This window comes from Rhipicephalus microplus, chromosome 10, assembly GCF_043290135.1.
Source record: "Rhipicephalus microplus isolate Deutch F79 chromosome 10, USDA_Rmic, whole genome shotgun sequence".
NCBI lineage: Eukaryota > Metazoa > Arthropoda > Arachnida > Ixodida > Ixodidae > Rhipicephalus > Rhipicephalus microplus.
Genome location: NC_134709.1, coordinates 52,963,878 through 52,984,779, shown reverse-complemented (window position 1 = coordinate 52,984,779; position 20,902 = coordinate 52,963,878). Strand labels below are relative to the sequence as shown.

Here is a 20,902-nt window from a genome sequence, read left to right as displayed (position 1 = left end):
TACAATTGGAAAGTAATAACTTGTGCAATAGGGGATGGCCCATAATTCACTTGCTAATCAATCGAATGAACACAAGTGTTCGTCCTAAACTGGATCAACACTTGAACAATTTATCAAACAACTTGAACTTAGTGTACAGCCGCCCAAATCTTTACCTATTGTGAGCGAGCGCCGACTTTTTGATGCGTCAGCGCCGTACGACGGAGCCGAGCTGTAAACAGGGCGAGAGGCAGTGCATGCCCACGCTCAGCAGGGTCCATGGTCTTCCCGGCTGTTCCGTCGTGAGAACGTCGCCCTGCATTCACTCACTCCAGACGAACAGGCTGCGCGTCTTGCTCGAATCTCGTATTCCGAAGATCAGCAAGCAATCGCGAGAAAATGAAATCCACAGATACGTCACACGCCCCCGCGCTTGAGATAAGCTGACAAATGTGGATCGTCTGAAGTGAGTTGAGGCGGGGCGACGTTCTCACGAAGGAACAGCCACGCAGACGATGGGCCCAGCTGAGCGCGCTTCGTGGCGCTTAGCTGGGCCCATCGTTGCCCCGTGTGTACAGAGCTGACGCAGAAAAAAAGTCGGCGCTTGCGCTCGATAGTTAAAGGTATGGGCGGCTCTACAGTGTCAATTTTTATGAATGGGAACACGGGAGTGCGTGGCCTGCGCGCTCCGGCGGCTGCTGGCAGCGCGTTAGAGCGGGAGCGAGAGCAACTATACTATCTTGTCACGTCATCTCGTGGTGAGCAATATAACCGTTCGTTGTTGATCTGGAACCAGCGGCAAGATTGCGACCCCCTCCCCCTTCAAGGTGATTACCGGCGAGAGCCGGTAATCGCCTTGAAGGGAGAGGGGTTGCAAGCTAGCCGCTCTATATCAGCAACGAATGGTTGTTTTGCTCGCCGTGAGATGACGCGACAAAATAGTGTGGTTGCTCTCGCTCCCGCTCTAACGTGCTGCCAGCAGCCGCCGGAGCGTGCAGGCCACGGGTCGCCGTGTTCCCTTTCATAAAAACTGACACTGTACGTGGTGAGGCGAGTATACGAACCCACCTTCATAGCTTAGCGGGCAAGGTGCGGTGCTGCTAAGCTCGAGGATGCGGGTTCGATTCCCGGCCACAGCGGCAGCATTTTAGATGAGGGCGTAGCTCATATTATCAAGTCACCGTTATGACGCGCGAAGCCCTGCCAATTATTATTGAACGTAAACGTCCGTGTGGCCATTATCGTCACCAACAATCATCTCACCCACCTCATGGCGCAAAAAAAAAATATCACAGCATACCCATGGAGTGAATGATGATGAGTGGGGCCAAGCTTCAGAGGGTTTTATCGGTAAACCGTGAATTGTTGGTCCCCTGGCCGCGCTCGTCTGTCTGTCTGTCTGGTCATCCGTATGTCCGTCGATCTAGTGAACTCTCCAAGTACCGCTATCGCATCTTTTCATCATATATTCCTCATGTACATGTACCGCCATGCAGCGGATGTTTCATGGACTAAACGAGAAGTATGCCTACCTACTACTACTATATACCTCGAAGATGCACGGCGCACAACTTAAGAACGTTCGCCCCTAAAAAAAAAAAGAAAGAGAGAGAGAGAGAGACTTTGGACATTTGCATAGCGCAGTTAGAAGAATAGTCTGGTGCTCACTGCTCGCGCATGCATGGACCCAACAGATTCCAGTCGATTGCGCAATCGCATTAGACGCGCCTGCCTGGCTGTCGATTTGTCGATGGGGTTCACGACGGCACCGGGACCGATCGTGCCGCGTAAGATGCGATAACCTGATAATATCAGTGGCAACTCGGTTAGCGGAGCAAGGAATGCCGACTCGGGCTTCTGAAAAGGACGTAGTTTTTCCGGATGTAGAATGCCTACGTCATGTGCTCGGATTCGACCGGCATGCCGTGCGGTGTTGCACCGTGTTTCGAGTTTTTATGCGTTCGCTTCTTCTACCCAACGCTTACGCCAAGTTATAACGCCACGTCCCAGGCGCTGCGTAACGTCTCGACTAAAAAGACGTGTCGCTGTTCCACAGCTGCGAAACCTGAAGATGTGCGTCGCACGGACACCCAGCGTATCCCGTTCGTGGAGTTCCTATTGCTCCGTGTACCGAAGCATCAACCAGACCAATTTTCGAGGTAAGCACGTGTGCTTTTTCCCAGTCACGGGTATGAATATCGTTATGCAGATCGGTGCGCAAGTTCGGTGCGCTACATGCGAGCTACTCTTTGTTGCTTCACAACTAACTTCACGGCCTTCGACCAACGAAGGCACTGTTGAAGTTCCTGCGAGCGACCCGCCCAGTTAAATGATTGTGGCACTCCTGAGTGCTCCAGTGTGTTTGTGTGTTGCTACTTGACTCCCTGCATTGACGTCTGCAGTGGGGGGGGGGGGGGGGCCGCAAATGCCGTCCCCTTGCCTACCCACACTGGCATTGCGTGCGCACGCACACTCGCACGCACACACAGAGAGAGCGAGAGAAAAGCTATACAACAGCGCTTAACCACTCCCCTAGGCGCAGTGCAAATGGCTTTGCGGCTCCACAAACTTTCCTCGCCTTTCTTGATCCTCGTCAAATTTATCTGTACCTGTCCATCGCTGATCCCATTTGATGCTCACATCGGTTTTGAACGTCAGAGATTAGCACTGCGCCCTGCGGTACGTGTGTTGCATCGCGAAACGGAAGAGTGGTTGGGGGGGGGGGGGGGGGGGGTCGCTGATTATAGAATACGATACTTGCTGAACGACTATCTTTGCCTCCCTTTAAAATTCAGCAGCGATTAGTCTCCAAGTTTTCGTTGCAGCGGAAAGACACCTAATGGAGCGTAATGTGGACGATTGCTACCGCATTTGTGCGTTTATCCTCGGCCAACCAGCCCCGTCCGCGCCAGCATTGCTTAGCGATGGCAGATTCTGTCGCCTGTCCAAGCGAGTATCGGGAGCGCTGATTAATATGTGGCGTTTAACGTCCCAATACCGCCATATGATTATGAGAGACGCCGTAGTGGAGGGCTCCGGGAATTTCGACCACCTGGGGTTCTTTAACGTGAACCCAAATCTGAGCACACGGTCCTACAACATCTTCGCCCCCATCGGAAATAAAGCCGCCACAACTGGGATTTGATCCCGCGACCTGCTGGTCAGCAGCCGAGTACCTCAGGACCTTTAGGGCCGTTCCGCGCGCCTGCCGCACAGCCGCAACGCACGTGCCGGTACCCCTACCGCATTAGGAAGAGGGGAGGGGGATGATTTTTACTTCAACCAACCCAGACACTTCAGTGGATGGGATGAGTGCTGTAGAAATCTAGCTTTAAAAGGCGTGCAAAAACGAAAATGATGCCATGGCCTGTGGCCTGTATTTCAGGGGCGTAGCCATAAATTTTTTCGGGAGGAAGGGGGATTCAACCGTAATTTTTTGATGTTAGTACGTGCGTTTCTATATATATATATATATATATATATATATATATATATATATATATATATATATATATATATATATATATATATATATATATATATATATATATATATATATATAATCACTTATAGTAAATACCGGGGAAGAAAGTTCGACTCCCTATATCCCCTATGGCTTCGCCAGTGGAGGAGGGGACGTCGCCCCCGCCCCTCCTATTACCTCACCACATCTCCACGCCGATGGTCGAGCACGTGTACCCAACTGATGAACAGGAAAGTACGACACCAAACCATTTCTCAACGCAACTACAAAGATTCATTTTGCTGGTACTTGCTTTCCACAAGCATGCGTTTGGGAAATGGGGAAAAAAGTTCTCACGTGAGAAAGTGAGTAAATAAAAAGGGAAAAAAAGGTAATATTTGGAGAGAGCCACTGTCGAGCCCGTCACTTCTTCCGGACGAGGCGCTTGAAGAAGCCGTCGATGGACCTCTGGCTAGACGCAAAGTGATGGCTGCCTTTCTTTCCCGTCGTCGACCAGGCCTCCTCAGACGAGGCGGCGCTCAGGGCGTGACCCTCCGGAAGGAGCACGCCGCCAGATGCCCCGGGGCAGCAGAAGTCTCCAGAAGCCCTGCATTCGTTCAGAAGGCGCTCAGGACAGGGTCGCAAGGACTTCGCTTGCCATCGATACTGCCAACTAAATTTGCTAGTTGGGCTTGTCGGTATATCGCATATTTTGTAGGGCTGCGTGAATGTTCAAACATTCGCTTATTTTGCGTATTGTACTTGCTATTTGATTGCTATTCACAGGAATTTTGCTACTCGAAGTTTTCTGACTTCTAGGATAAAGACATAACGTTGCTAAATATTGAGAAATAAATAAACCAGCGATAAAGCATTATGCAGCGTGCTAAATCTTGCGTTTTGGGGCGCGGAACTTCTTCCCGGCTCCATGGGTGCTCCGAGCGGTTGCTGCCCAACAAGCTTGGCCGGAAGTTCCGCTGCCGATACGCGAAATGCCCATCCACGATTTGAAGCAGCGCAATTGTTTTCTAAATGGACTTCGACCCGTAAACACAGAACTAGGGAGAACTCGTTCCTAAGTAGCATGATTTTCGACAACCGCGGCCTCGCGACGCCCTAGAAGCAGACGACGGAGGAATGAGTAGAGTCTGGCCAAGGCAGAAAATGGTTCAGTGGCTGTGATGCTGTGGCTCCTGCTACTTTCGCTCTCCTGCTTCTAAAGGCCCTTTCACAGGCCCTTGATGACATTCGGTTTTGTCCACCGCTATGTCTTATTAGCATCGGTGGGTAAGAACTGCGTTAGAAAATAGCCCGCTAATTTTCTACATTTTCCTTTCTTTATTTGGCAAAATATATTCAGATAACTGTTATTTTGAGCTACATAAAGGTTTGAAAAGATTCTCTTGAACATTGCGCACGTTCTATTTATCTCAAAAACCAATAGAAGACTTTCCTTACCCTTGAATAAACGTGAAAACCTTCTTTCAGTTTCGACTTTAGGAGTTGGTAAGTGAGGTGACTGGAAGTTTTGTTGGGGTACAAAGCTTGCAATCTTGAAACATCTATAGCGTCGTCGGCCGAGCTATAAATGTGGCAACGTTGGGCACGGCAACAGTGACGTGAGAAAGACCGCTTTCAGGCGGGTGATTTGAAGTACGCCAACGTGATGCAGATCGCTAAAACGTGATTTCGCTTCAAGGTAAGTACTTTCTTGGCACAGAAGTAGCACAACGAACCTTCTGGACCGCTATTTGAACAATGAACGCCGACTTCATATTTGCCTTTAGTGTTCCTTTAAGGGGTGACCATGGGTGACTGACTCACCTTGCGTGTCCGGCGTCCTGCGTCTTGACCGCCACGGCCGTGCTAGACTGAGCCCTGCGTGAGATGCCCTTAAAGTGCGTCGGACCCAAGCCCAGCAAGAGGTCGCCTGCTGACGATGACGCCTTGGCGGTGCCACCGGCGCAGCCAGCGCCCCCACTGCAGGCCGTAGACATGTCCTCCGAGTACGCCTGCTGTTGCGACAGAGTTCTTAGTTTCGTGTCTGACGCGTATAGGAAGGTATTCACGTGGCGTCCCCCGCAAGGGGTGCTAGCATAACAGCCGCCATGAAGCACCTCTGTTCTACAGTGCATATAATAATATACTTGTTCTATTCACTGTACTTATACCTTTTTTGGAAAATTCTCATGGCTCCCTCGTCCACCGCCTCCTCCTCTGCGCGTCTCGATCTTTCTCTTTACTTCTTTCTTTCGACAACATCGCCCCGTCGGAATTAGCAGTAACTTGTTTTAGATCGTTCTGGTTATTTCGGCAAATTTAGCTGCGCGCTCTCCACGCCGAATGCACGGCATGGTTACTACAGTCAGACAAAAGTGTCGTTAGCCGTTACGAGCTGCAAACGCCACATTCTTGTTAAGCACAGCTCTCTGGACATTTCGACCGTCTGGTGTTCGCTAACGTGCACTGACACCGCTCAGTGCACGGCCCTCCCGCATTTGGCCTCCATAAAAACGCGACCGCCTCAACCGCAATCGAACCCGCGACTTTGGGGTCAGCGACCAAGCGACGTGACAATCACGGCAAGCATAGTCGGTTGCAGTCTCAAAATAAGCCCCGCCCACAAAATCATACCATATTCTCAAATAGAACCCTGGTGGGATACGAAGCAGCAGCGTTGCTCAGGGGTGGCGTCATGGGTTGAACGGTGCTAACGCGGGTGCTGCGGTGAGCGATGGAAGATTCGCGAGTTTTGGCCGCAGTAGCAGAGCGAGCGGTGGAGCGGCGGCTGCTGCTGGTGAACGGACGAGGCGGCAGCTGTGGGGGCTGTGGTGAGCGCGAGAATGGCGAGGGTCATAGTGACGTCAACGGGCAGCTGCAGCGTGACCTACTTGGCACCGCTCCAACACTTCCGCCCAGGAGAGCGCGTTGCCGTGCGTTCGTACGGACGCATGGAGGGACAGCGTTACACAGGCTAGTCAAAGAGCTGCTTCCCATCTAAAAGACGTGCTTCGTCAGTCCATCGTATCCCTGTAATATGGAGTCGCCTGTTTTCGGTCGAAGTGCATGCGCACTTTCTACTAATGTGAGTATTTGTAAGTATGATCGGCGCATCCAGGATGAGTGAAGAAGGCGTTAACTGAATCTTTTTTATACTTTGCACGTGTGTATGCAGATATAAAAACGCACGCATGAACGTGCATGAGGGCTGCTTAAAAGAAAGAGCTGAGGTGTATGAGCCGGGCTATTTCTTAAAGGGACCCTGCAGTACTAGTTGAAAAAATGTCTGAAAACGCTGCCCATCGGTAGAGTTGAGGCTCCCGAGAACACGCGTGCGAAATATTATAGCGCAGCACATGGCCTAGAATTTACAATAAATACTCAGTCAGCTGAAAATCGCTTTCCCTTCTCTCGACAAATGACGCCACAGGCTCAAAATCACTGCGTTCCAGGCCAAGCATTGGTCATTGGCTGATTCGGACGTGGTGTGCTCGGCGCAGGAGACGGCGACATGCGTGCGTGTGCGATATCACTGAAAAGCTGCGCAGTCGAAGAAAACACTTCGCTAGCAGTGGATGAATCGGTGAGGCATTAAGCTCCTTTAGCGATCACACAAGGGCGCTTTGGTGTGCTGCTGGGCGCATCGATGCGCTTAAAACAATTAGGCGAAAGATAGCGGGACACCCTTTGCCCTGCACAAGTCCCGGTGTCATTCGTCCGCTTCTGTTTAAAAAGGGGGGATATCCATAAAATATTCAGCCGAGGCAACCGCGTAGGCTAATACGTACCCGGTACGAAATAAAAAAACGCCAATTTTTTCCTATCTAAAAAAAAACACAAAATTTGTTTTGCGCTTTTTGTTCACTCAGCGCTATCTCTTGGTTGCCCTCGGCAATTACATGCGCCACCGCTGCTTATCTTGCGTACTGTTGTCGAGGCCACAGTTTCCCTTCTCTAAATTAGCTCTTTATTCTATGATTCGGTCTCTCAGTAGCCATGAACCAATGAACGCGTCTTCACGCTCCGCGACGCTGACGTAAACGCTCACGACATTACCGTCTCGTCCGCCATTTCGACCTTCCGCTGCGCCGCCTATAGTCGCTAGAATGATCGAAGTGCAGCTAGGTATGCGTGCCTCGCGAGTCGGACCGGGCACCGCCATTTAAAAATATTTCGTCCGTGCGTGCGGTTGTTGCCGTCGTCGTGTTTGCGTTTGCCCGTGAGAGGATTGACTGACAGCGTTGCATCATCGTCACCCGCTGAAGACACAGCACAGTATACAGAAGACAAAATTTGTGCTCACGAGGCAATGAAACGCAAGAACTTTTGTACACGGACTAAACGACTAGAGCACAAACATAGCGCGAGGCACAAGGTGGCCAGCGTCACTGCCAGCGTCGCTAGATTAGCGAATGCGTTGTCATTTGAAATATTGTTAATGCTTTATTTGCTTCAGACCTACCTAACAGTGTGTTTTCGTAAAAACCACATAACGACACAGAGAAGCAATTAGCGATGCAATTAGGATACTTCTCCGAAAACCGAACAGCGCCGGCTCACGGCAACTATTGCAACTTTGTCGTCATTGCCGTGTGCACAACTCCCTAAGGGTGACCCTACGTTGACGGAGTTTGTTTTACCCTTTTCAGCCCTGGTGCCCTATGAAAAGGACAGGAAGAAATTTTGCAGCCAATGTGACATAATGAGGCGAGAAATTCCAAAGCATAAGAGGCGAGAAATTACAAAGGCTATCCGAACTGCTTTCAGTACACCTGCGCAAGCGTGGGCAGTAATTTGTTTGTCGTTGTCTTCTTCAGAACTCTGCAAAGTGGGAAGTAAAATGGTGGAATGCGATAACGATGACACTCGCCACAACCAAATAATAAATGACAACTTACTAATTAACTATTAGATCATTAGCTATTGTAACTTTTCATGTTGGTTTTGAGATATTTAGCTTGATACTTACAAAGTGGGTCTTCTCTAACACTAACGTATCACTCGCAGCAGTGGACAATCATCTGCTTCATCTTCATGTGCTAAATATAGAACACCAGAGATCACTGGTTGTCAGACCTCTGAATGCATTCAGGCCAATCCAGATGTGTAGCTCTTGTAAAAGCTCCTCAAGTCTCGTTATGCTAGTCGAGAAACTTGCCCACAAAACTTAGATAATACATAAGGGGTGTATAATATCGAGATACTACGTAATGAATTTCAATTTGCATTATGAAATATAGTAATGGTGCCCCATGGAGCTAGACAAAGACGACGATGAAGTGTAGTTCACTCAGCTTGCCCTTGCAAACATGGGCAGAATTCTGGGGCTGCAAAGCGGGATTCGGCAATTCTTTATGATAGTGGATCTTCCAAAGTGTTCGATAAGTAGACGTTGGTCATTCAAGCGCAATGAGAACCTGTGTATCACGAGCGCAAAGATTTTCTATTGGACAGTTTAGGCGTTGTAACTAATACGTGGTTGCTGTATGTTGATTTCACAACAACTTGCACTTAGACGGTTAAATAAATAGATGTATTTAAATTCACCATATTTAACTTCACATGCACTAAGCCCTGATGTCCCATATTTACGACATGGAGCATTTTTTTTGTATACAGATGGGACGCTCAACAAATCATTTTTGTGTTCTTGAGGTTGTAGTAACTTTAAATCAATGAGAAACAAAACTAGCTGCCGGTTAAAAAAACTTCAGGGCCGAAAGGGTTAGCAAAGTTTGGGGGTGGCAGTGTGACAGGGGTATAACTTAAAATAATGTGTCTTGGACTTATAGCGTTGCGGGTATTTAGTCGACGCTCTTTCGATGGCCACGACATAGTGGTTTTCAACGAAACAGCAAATTATTGGCACAGAAAGCAGACACTCAGCGCGTTTTGCATTGTCGACGCACCTTCGGTGTCAATGTCGTGGCGCCATCTGCTCAGTTCACATAAAAAAAAATTAACTGATCGGTGCTACATCGTTAGACTATAGGACCATCGAAAAAAAAAACGACCGAGAAATTCAACCGTACGAAGAATAATGCTTATTTTCAGCAGGCATGCCACAATGTTCCAGTTTGTAAACTTAATTTACAAACAGAAATCTTATTCAGGGTCCAACCTGGCATTTAGGCCTTCAGGTACGAGTCATAAAAGGAGGAGGAGGGGCGGGGGGGGGGTACAGGGGCCATGGCATAAAATTGGCTCAGTGGCTGGAGATTGCCGATTGCTGACTTAGGTATTCCAAAAAAGTCACAGCGTATCGACGGAGTGAATGACGATGAGTGGGGCGAAGCGTCCGTCCCTCCGTCCGTGTATCAATTTGTCCGTGTGTCTGGACGGACGGACGGTGGGACTGAGGCACGGAAGGACTGACAGATGGACGGACAGACAGACAGGCAGATGCATGGACGGACGGAAGCATGGACGGACAGACAGACTGACGGACGGAGGCAGGGACGAATGGACGCACGGACGGAAGAATGCACGAACAAATAAACGGACGCACGGATGGTTGGACACAGGGACGGACGGATGGACGGACGATTCGCCCCACTCATCATTCACACCGTGGATGATAGTGATAATGATGATGAGTGCGGGAAATGCGAAAAGAAGCTCCACTGGCTCCGCGCAGTTTTTTTAAAGTTGCAATCGAATAGTGGTGCAACTTAGGCATTGAAAAAGCTTCGGCTTTTCACTGTACATAATTTTATGCTAATGAGGCTGGGCTTTAGCTGTTGTGATTTCCAATAAAAAGTTATATGCTGCATAAGAAAAAAAGTGTTGTGGATCGTATGAGTACTGATATATGCGCAAGGTAGATGGCTAGAAGAAAAAACAACTGAAGAAAACGTTGATCCACTTTGAGTCTGAAACGGAAGACTTAGTACAAAAACACAACGTCAACCTAACTTGCTCCGTAAACGCTATCAGGTCTTCTAAGTTGATGACACTTTTTCCGGGACGGCTTTAAGCTCTCCCTTAGTAGAGTACCCTGTGCTCTAAATCGTTACCCCCTTTTCTAACCTCCCCCCCCCACCCACTTTTTCTAAACACACGCATTATAAAATGTCCTACGCAGGGACAGGGACGTGCCCTCCCGTAGTACAGTACCAAGTATTATAAATCAGTTAAGGTGGCGTTTCACAATAGTTCTCGCAATAGTTCGAAAGAAGTCACCAGACGACACCTATCAACCACGCTTGCAAAAAAGCGAGAAAATTGAGCACGCAAGAAAGGTCAGCGACGCGCGAGGCGGCCGAAATCGGCCGATGAAAAGCAAGGAGCACAAAAATTTATTGGGTTGAAAAACAAGATGGCAGCATATAGGCGGATCGACGGAGTGAATGATGGAGAGTGGGACGAAGCATCCATCCGTCCATCCGCCTGTTCGTGCGTCCGCACGTCCATCTGTGCGTCCGTCCCTGCGTTCATCCATGCATCCGCTCCTGCATCCGTCCATGCGTCCATCCCATCTGTCAATGCAGCCATCCGTGCGTCTGTCCATGCATCTGTCTGTAAGTCCGTTCGCCAATCTATTCAACACTCCAAGTACCACCATCTCGCATCTTTTCATGATATATTCTGCATATAGAAGCACCGCCATCCAGCGGACATTCCAAGGACTAAATTAGAGGGGGCACACGCACACTTTCTTACGGCTTGCGCTTCGTGTCCACTTCCCACGTTTAACCACCTCGAGTTCATGGTATATACTAGTTCACTGTATTCATGGCACTGCGACCCAACGCTCGCTAAACCTTTCTAAAACCAAGGAGGTTACGCCCAGCGATTATAACGCAGCAACCATTTCTTGTCAGATAGTGCTCAATGTACATGCCAATGGCTGCTAATGGGGAATGAGAGACAGGAGAATCCGGCTTTTAAATAACGCGCACGCTGCGAATTTTTCATTGTTCAACAACGCACAGGAGAAATCTCCCACCGGCACCACCTTGGAGGTCAAAACGTAAGACTGGTTACACACTGCGACTACGACTACTGCGAGGGACGAACGGGTGCCGCTTTCTGACAACCCTAAAAAGAAGAGGTTTAGTAGCTAGATGGGCGGGGCCTCATGTCCAAAGCTCCACTGGCTTGCACCGCCTGCCGGACGTGGTCCAGGTGTGCTAGTGGCACCTCCGGGTCCGAGCTAGCGAGGAGTGGCTCCCACTGCTCCAAAGAGTTTTCCATTCTATACATACGCTGTAAGCGATTGGGTTCATTTGGAAGACGCAGACGGCGTCTTTCACTTATAATCCGCCAACTGTGGCCATCGTTTCAACGAAACGGTGAAAGGTGCCCCAGTGACAGCTGGCGGACTGAAACCGGCGTCGTTTCACTAAGGTGTAAACACACGAGCGTACGCTCGCATATACACAATCACACACTCTCTCTGTCTCTCTGACCCTGTCACGTCCATGGAATAACGATTGAACATGGCATCAACCAAACGCTTTGGAGCGTTTGAGTGCACTGGCATCGCCGCTAACCTTCTTTCTCATGTAGAAACCTTGGTCCTGGCTTGATGTAGCGTCGCGTGAGCGCGTCCTTTTAGGGGCGAAGCTTTCTATAACACCACCCGTTCGTCCCCCGTAGCCGTTGTAGTATGTAACAAGTATAACATTCTGACCTCTAAGATGGTGCCGGTGAGAGATTTCTTCTGTGCGTTTTTGAACAATAAAAGATAGTGCTCAATGTACATGCCAATGGCTGCTAATGGAAAATGAGAGACAAGAGCATTCGGCTTTTAGTTAACGCGCACGCTGCGATTCCCATTAGCAGCCATTGGTATGTACATTGAGCACTATCTGACAAAAAAGGGTTGCTACGTTATACTCGCTGGGTGTAACTTCCTTAGTTTTAGAAAGGTTTAGCGAGCGTTGGGCCGCAGTGCCATGAATGCAGTGAACTAGTATATACCATGAACTCGAGGTGGTTAAAGGTGGGAAGTATATCGAGTCGGATTGTGTAATCACCACCCATGGGACAGCTCTATACTCTCCCATAGTACAGTACCTAGTACTCTAAATCGTTAACCACTTTTTCAAAACACATAGTATACCCGAAGCGCAAGCCATAAGAAAGTGTGCGTGTGCCACCTCTCGTTTAGTCCTTGGAATGTCCGCTGGATGGTGGTGCTTCTATATTGGGAATATATGATGAAAAGATGCGAGAAGGTGGTACTTGGAGTGTTGAATAGATGGACGAACGGACAATCAGACAGGTGCATGGATGGACGCATGAACGGACGCAGGGGTGGAAGCATGGACGAACGCAGGGACGGACGCACGAACAGACGCACGCACGGACGGGCGGATGGACGCATGGACGGTCACACAGACGGACGCATGCACGGACGGAAGCAAGAACGAACTGACGGACGAATTCTTCGCCCCACTCTCCATAATTCACTCCGTGGATGGGTGGGTGGTGGTGAAAACATTTAATAACCATTAAATGGTTACAGAGAGGTGATTGGGTTGGGGCCTTCTTGGCCTCCTACCCTCACAGCACTAGGTGGAACCCCTATTCCGGGGCTCCATTGGCAAGCAACGCCGCCCGCGCACGTTGAACCAGAGCCTCTTGGGCCTTCAGGTCTTGACAGCCGAGCAGGGCCGCCTCCCAGTCCTCTCTCGTGGGATTGGGGTTGGGGGGGATAGATGGATTAGACTGGCACGCCCAGACGATGTGAAAGGTGTCAGCCACCTCACCACAGAACTGGCACGTGCCATCAAAGGATGAATTGAAATGTTTTAGCACCGCCGGGCACAGTACAGTATTGGTAAACAGTTTTAAAAGGAGGCGCTCGTCAGCGCGATGCAGTCTCTTACAAGGGTCTGGATAGCGCCGGTGCTCCTCCTTGTAGTAATTGGTAATATCTTTGAATGAAAGGGCCGAATTGTCTGATTGCGAGTAGGCTTTCAAAGACAGGGAGATAGCCCGGGAAGAGAGTGCGCGGGCGGCCTGATCGGCCTGTTCGTTACCCCTGAGTCCTTGGTGACCGGGTGCCCAAACCAGATTTCGCGGAGTTGGATTAACGTATCGGCAGCTAGGTTCCAGTATGCGCTGAGCAAGCGGTGAAGCCCACCCTAGCTGATAGTTCCGACAGGCCCCTCGTGAGTCGGTGATGATATGTTTAGAAGAGGGATAGGTGAGAGCCAGAGCGATGGCAACCTCCTCCGCGTGTGTTGCGCTGTAGGCTTTGAAAGTGAGCCCGTTTACGGTGTTTGCGTTGTGTATGACTGCGGCAGTATACCACCCCCCATGGTGCGGGCCGGCAACGTCCACGTAGCACACGTGTTCCTCTTGACCAAAGTGTCGCTGCAACGCTTCCGCGCGCGCCTGGCGGCGACCACTGTGGTTTTCTTTGGACATGTTGCGGGGAAGGGGTCGGACCCGGAGGGCGCGTCTCCAAGGTTCTGGCACTCTCACCCTTTCCTCAATATAGTAATCGTGTTTGATGTGTATTCGGTCCAAGAGGCGGCGACCGGAATGGGTCTGTGCAAGGCGCGTGTATTGGTTAACGAGGTGGGCTTCTCGAAGTTCCCGGTAGGTATTCACCACGCCTAGGGCCAGAAGTCTCTGGTTGGACGTGGTGATAGGGAGGTCGAGAGCCCGCTTGATAACTTTACGGTGGATGACCTCGAGTTGATCATCCTCGTGTTTGCGTAGGTGCAAGTAGGGAGTCGAGTAGAGTATTCTACTCGTTACGAAAGCATGGGCAAGCCGCATTGCATCCCTGCTTCGTAATCCGCCCCGCTTGTTGGAGACCCGGCGGACCATACGGCCCACCTGGTCTCCCACCGTGCGAAGTTTGGCTATTGTGGTGTCGGCCTTGCGTTGGTGGTGTATGAAGAGGCCAAGGACGCGGATCTCCTTGGCCTCACGGATCGGTCCCGAGGGAAGACTGATATGGAGCTGAGTTGTGTCCTGAGGGGAGGGACGTACGTGCACAAATTCTGACTTAGCCGGGGCACACTGGAGTCCGCAGTAGGTTGCGTAGTCGTCGACTACAGTCGCTGCTGCTTGCAGGCATGACTCCATGTGACCCAGGTTACCTTGCGTGGCCCAGATCGTGATATCATCCGCGTAAAGAGCGTGATGTATCCCTGGTAAAGAAGCCAATTTGGGGGGAAGATGAAGCATGGCTATATTAAATAGGAGAGGAGAGAGGACCGCGCCTTGAGGAGTTCCCCTCGAGCCGATGACGTAAGGCCCATGTTCCTCATCTTGTATGCGTATGTAGGCTCGACGGTCTGTAAGAAACTGTCTAACATAATTGAATGTTTTATAACCACAGTTGGTCTGACTGAGGTGGTCAAGGATTACCTCATGCTTCACGTTGTCGAATGCTCCTTTAAGATCCAAGGCCAGGACTACCTTGTCATTGTGGGGGCATTCAACAGGATCTAATATGTCATGGTGGAGCTGTAGAAGTACATCCTGGGCTGACTTCTGAGGGCGGAATCCAAACATGGTGTCCGCAAAAGTGTGCTGTGTTTCTAGAAACTCGGAGAGTCTGTCGCGCACCATCGTTTTCATCAGCTTGCCGACACAAGACGTGAGGGAGATGGGGCGAAGGTTCTCCACGTCAATAGGTTTACCTGCCTTCGGGATGAAGGTCACGAGAGCTGATTTCCATTCAAGAGGGAGAGGAGTTTCTCCGTCCCAAATGCTATTGATGTATTTGAGGAGCGTGGCGTAGGCTGCGTCGGCAAGATTGGCCAACAGTTTGACCGTAACCTGGTCACGCCCTGGTGCAGTGCCACGCTTCATATTGCGTAAGGCCGCCTGGAGGTCGTGGAGCTGGAACGGGGTGTCCAACTGCGTGTTCTTTTTGCCTGCGTAGGAGTATGCGGCCGTCCGGGGGTCCTTGGTGGTGCACAGGTATCGGTCCCTGAGCGTGTTTGCCAGCTGTGTTGTCGTTCCTGTAAAGTTGTGCATGACCTTATGTAAGTGACGTTGAGTTTCCGTGCGTGTTTGTGTTGGATCGATGAGAGCGCGAAACAGGCGCCACGTGTTGCGACCAGACATCTGGCGTGCAGCCGTGTTGCACCTGTCCACCCAGTTAGTGTCGGCTAGCTGAGCAGCATATTCCGCAGCTTGCTCCGTGAGTTCTAGGATGCGTTTCTTGAGGCGTCTGTTATGTTTCTGTTTTTTCCATCGTTTGGTGAGGCTGCGGCGGGCCTGCCAAAGATGGAGGAGGTGGTTGTCTACGTCCGTTTGAGTTTCCGTGAGCTGTATCAGCTGTTCGTGTTGTTTCAGTGTAGACGTCAGTGATTTAGACCAGGTGTCGTATCCCGACTGGAGAGGGTCTACAATAGGTAGAGTGGTGCGGAAAGTTGTCCAGTCTGGGATACGAGCTTGTGTAAGTGGGCGTTTTAAGGGACGCATGTACACAGTTGTGTTTAATACACAATGATCACTACCGAGAGTGTCCTGTGTGTTCAGCCAGTCGGCATGGCGTATGTTGCGTGTAATTGTGAGGTCCGGGCAAGTATCTCGTTGAACAGAGTTGCCTACACGTGTTGGGCTGGCGGGATCAGTGTGGAGGGTGAGTCCAAGTGTAGAAAGAAGTTCCGCAAGCTTCCTTCCACGCGTGTCCTCTCGTGGGTAACCCCATAACCTGCTTGGGGCATTGAAGTCGCCGACGATCAGGAGGGGGTCTCGTCCTGCCACCTGCATAGCTTGTGTGAAAGTTTCGCTGAACGTGACGTTCTTAAGCTTTGGGGGACAGTAAATGTTTAAAATATGAACAGGTGGGTCAGATCGCCTTATAGGCAGCACCGACACCATTGTGTATGGGAAAGGCGGTGTTGTGGGGAGTGTGACTTCCTGGGCGGTATATTGCTTGTGAACAAGTATACATGTCTCCGGGTTGTGTTGAAATGTAGTGTAATTTGTGAGTTTGACGTCCGAGCCGGGTTCCTGAAGGGCAACCACGGCAACAAGGAACTCAAAGGTCTCAAGATAGAGGCGGAAATGAGCCCGCTTCTTGTGGTTCTTGAGACCTCTGCAGTTCCACTGTGTTAGTAACAACGGCTGAGTTGCTCTGGCTCGCGACCTAGGGTTGGAGGCCATGTTCGGAGATAGAGGGTGGGGTTGTGTTGTTAAGATTACTCAGTTCACCAGCACCCTGTGCTGACGTACTGGAGTCTTCAGAAAAGTCCGACTCATCTGGAGTCACTCTGTTAAATTTTGAGGGGCGATTAACGTCCTTAATTGGCCCTACGCGCTTGAGGACGCGTGGATTGTCTTGTATCCACTTTTGGATAATGTGAGTTACTGTTTGTGTCACCTGTGCGATGACTGTCTCCATATGACGCGCGATGGTGTCGTGGATAATTTTGGGGAGGCCGGCCAATTGTGTTTCTATGGCATTCACCTGGGTCTCCAGGGCCGCGACGCGACTCTCTACAGTAGTAGGAATCTCCCTGTCTGTTATATTTTCCTCTTCGTCGCTCAACGAGGGTTTAGTAGTGAGACTGGTTTTGAGCGAGTCAAGTTCGCTGGCTAGTTTTTCATTCTGAGATCGCAAAAGGGCGAGCTCATGCCTGAGTTTTTGTGTTTCGGTAGTGCTTGTGGCAGAAGGAGGTGGAGAGGAGAGAGAGGAGGGAGAGGAGGCGACCTCCACCCAACTGCCCACCTTGGGTTGGTTGCGTGCAGCGTTGCCAGATGGAGCGCCGAGAGCTGGAGATTCCGCCGCGCCAGGTGGTAGCGTTGCCGTTGCTGCTTTGCCAGGAATTGGCACTTTGCCAGTTGACCGGTGCTTTGGTTTTGTTGGGGTCCCCGATGTCCTGGACCCTGGTTGCTGAAGCCTGATGAATTTTTCAGTGCATTCGCGGGAGCTGGTGAGGTGCGGACCCCCGCAAACTATGCACGTTGGGTTGCATTCGTGGGGGGCCATCCCCTCAGGACCAGCGCCCGCGTTTTGGCCACAAAGGCTGCATCTTTCGGTGACCGGGTTGGGACAGATATCCGCCCGGTGCCCCAGTGCACCACAGCGGTAGCACGCTGGCACTGTCTTCTTGTACTCCCTGACGGGAGTCAGTTCTGCGTTATAGTGGACGAAACGCGGAACCTTCCTTCCCGCGAAAGTCAACACAGCTACGTTGGAGTTCCCCAGCTTGCGCGCATAGACTAGTTCACCGCCACGCCACTGCACACTATGTTTCAGAGACGCACTGGTTTCGAGGTTGTGCACAGAAATCACGCCGCGACACACATCACCGGTGAGCTTGAGGTGACCGCGAAGCGGCAGCGGTCCTTTGCTGGTGTTGATTTGAAAGTCCGACAGCAGTTTCTGAGCCACCTCGTTATTCTGCGTGCCACAGATGATGATGTTTTGCTCCCAATTGGGAGAAATGCTGATGTCATTCATGTGCTGCCTTCCGATGAGTTGGGAAATGGCAGCGCCGAGGTCACCTTGTTGAAACGCTGCCTTGAGGGCTACTGTGATGCGTGGCTTGAGCACGATCACGTAGTCGCCAGGATTCATCCTGACCGTTGGTTTCGGCGTCCACTTGGAGACTGGTGAAGTCTTTTGTGGAGCTTTAGGAGATGGAGCACGAGCGTCTCCAGTGGCTGAATTGTTGAGAGGAGTTTTCAGTGCAGACGCTCCTTCCGAGTTTCTTCGGCGGCGACGCCGACCCTCGATGAGTTGAAAAATGTCGGCTTGCTCCGCCGAAATGGTGGATGGGCCGTCGTCTGATGGATTTGTCGGGATATACGACCACGACAGAGTCGTAGGGTCGTAGCCACGTAGTTCAGGCAGCGCCATGTTGAGGAGTTGACCGAGCGGCGTCTCCGCATCCAGCAGCGGCGGAGCCGCCGCCGTGAGGCTTAGCTCGTTCGCTACGTTGTGATGCAAAGTTGCTCGAAGTGGCCGAAAATTGGGCGTACCTGGGTGAAATCGGTGTCCCCAGAATCTTGCTGACTTGGCAGATGCAGTCACACAAGTTTTAGAGCAGCCACATTGAAGAGAGCACGGTTCCAGCCGAAAATCGACGGAGCCGATGAGCGTCGCGTCCGATCACTTCGCGAAGCGCCCGCGTCCCCGTGGATATGCTGCCAATTTTTTTTATGCCACGCGAAACTGCTCAACCTAAGCCAATGTATCTTACGCTACAATAACGGCCAGGTACATTTCAGCTCAAAATAACCTGAGAATCCTGACGTTATTTGCTATATTTCACCCTCTCCAAATACAATCCAAGGGTTACCTATATAAAGTGCCTCTTGTTGATTATTAGTTGGACAGATGAGTTACACTAATAAAGAGGATTTAGAAGCTCCTAGAGCCCATGGTATTTGTTAAACGTTTTATGAGAAATACGTGGACCACCTAGTATATGTGATGACGTGGGATAATCCATAAGTTGGTTCACGATGTCTCCCATCTTGCTTTCACCATATTTGTTCTAGTGACTAAATGAGGTAAACTAAGCTCCTACGAAGTGTTCCCTTTAGGAAATTCTTCATTTTCGCCAAGAGCAGATTTCCAAATGTGACGTAATTGCGCGAACACACAGATTATCGAGTAGCTGTACAATAGAGCTCAGCGTCGCACTTAGTGGGAGGGCGGGAGAAAACGGGGTTATGCATATTCGAAAATCATAAGAAATTTTAATGGTACCTACAAAAGAGTCACACTTCTGAGCCCATACTCATGTGTTCTACGAATGTCTTTTCCTATACCCCGTTTGCTACATGAAGTGCAACGCTGTGAAGGCTAGCGAGAATTTTGGCAATGAATGCAATCGCACAAAGAACTAGTACGGTTATTTTTGCATCTGAGACAAGATTTATTCTCTTCTGTCTGCTTTGTGCGTCGAGGATGAAAAAAAAGTCCCGTTTTTTACGGCTTCTCTTTGTTCTTATTTCTTGATGTTTTACTTGTAGCCTTTCGCGACGCTCTGCAGGTGCGTTTGTGCGCGTCTCGCAAGAGCGTTTACAACGTTGAAATCTAAGCTCGAGACGCGCGAAGTTACTAATATTTCTGGCCGAACTTTTTGCATAGCTTTCACAGCGTTGCACCTGATGTATGAAACGGAGTATAGGTACATCTGTCAGCATAGGCGTGCACACGCAACACCATCTAGATTGCACACGAGGAAGACACTGCGAACGCCCCTCCCCCCCCCCCTCCTTTGTTCCCTAATAGTCGGTGCGCGAATTCTGTTTAGTATATAGTGCCTAGAATGCGCACCCATACAATGCATTGATAGGGAGAATGATGCTGCGATTAACCATTGACTCTCCTTTGAAGGGAAATCCTCCGTACGTGTATGTCCACCAGACGACGCCAGTGATGCTAAGATTATCAATGAGAGTTACGTAGCACCCTGGGGTCATTCAAGGGTGCTTTAAAGAAAGGTATATGGTGTAAACATGCAGTGTCTGCATAAGGTACAGTTCTTTGCTAATTTTCCTCGTTGTATAGATTATCGACTTCGTGTAGCGTAAATTGTACACGTATTTAAGCTTTTACGTGATATCCAAGATTTATTTCTTTTCTGCTAGATCAGTTGCCATTAACTGGAAAAACCAATATACACTTCAATCGGTGATATTAGCACGTACGATGAACACTAAAAAAAGCTGATGTATTACAATTATGCAACTGTAATAATTACGCGCGTAGATACATGTGTCAACGAGAATACAGTATACCGAAAATCACGTGTTGCATATTTCTGTCGTTCTTCTTCTTTCAGTGTAGAGTAGTGCAGCGTTGCAGAGTAGTGTGCTTGCGAAAATGATGTGACATCACAGGATGGGGCCGATCGGTAAATATATGGAGTGATTTGGAGAAAAGGTTCCATACGAAATGGTTTTTCTATTGCGAATCATTTCTTAGCCAACATCGGCGATATTGAGCGTATCCGTCCGTCCGTCCATCCGCCCGTCGATCCATCCATCCATCCATCCATCCATCCATCCATCCATCCATCCATCCATCCATCCATCCATCCATCCATCCATCCATCCATCCATCCACCCACCCATCCGTCCGTCCATCCATCCATCCATCCATCCATCCATCCATCCATCCATCCATCCATCCATCCATCCATCCATCCATCCATCCATCCATCCATCCAGCCGCCTACGACTTTTAGCTCTCCTGGCCGTTTCGACAACGGTATGACACCAAACTTGGTATGGCATAACATGACTGTATGAAAAACATATTTGACTGCTCATAACATGAAAATTATGACGTGTGTCATGAATGTCATGATTTACATTTCATGGTCCTGCCGCTGTTGCGGTGGTTTCGTTGACATGGCATGAAAAACTGTTATGGTATGACATGATTGCATGGCGAATACAAGCGACAGACCATAACATGAAAATCATGACATGCATGTCATGTAACAACATGACTACATGCCACGCTCATGATGCGCTTGCGGCCATTTCCCCTGCGTCACATATACCAAATTTGGTACT

General features: G+C 49.9%; 2 protein-coding genes across 2 annotated transcripts in view; one reads left to right on the top strand and one right to left on the bottom strand.

The window, feature by feature from the left end:
* The first annotated feature begins 1,858 nt into the window (after window positions 1–1,858).
* The window catches only part of LOC142774724 (uncharacterized), a 78,947-nt gene continuing 59,903 nt past the window's right edge, over window positions 1,859–20,902 (top strand). Inside the window, exon 1 of the mRNA XM_075875658.1 lies at window positions 1,859–2,138. Coding sequence (XP_075731773.1) covers window positions 1,879–2,138 — 260 coding nt within the window. The 5' untranslated portion in view covers window positions 1,859–1,878. The remainder of the gene's footprint in view (window positions 2,139–20,902) is intronic.
* LOC142774849 (uncharacterized) overlaps window positions 3,772–20,902 on the bottom strand; it is a 74,589-nt gene continuing 57,458 nt past the window's right edge. The window contains exons 6-7 of the mRNA XM_075875991.1: window positions 5,267–5,457; window positions 3,772–4,049 (exon numbers count right to left, since the gene is read on the bottom strand). Coding sequence (XP_075732106.1) covers window positions 3,866–4,049; window positions 5,267–5,457 — 375 coding nt within the window. The 3' untranslated portion in view covers window positions 3,772–3,865. The remainder of the gene's footprint in view (window positions 4,050–5,266; window positions 5,458–20,902) is intronic.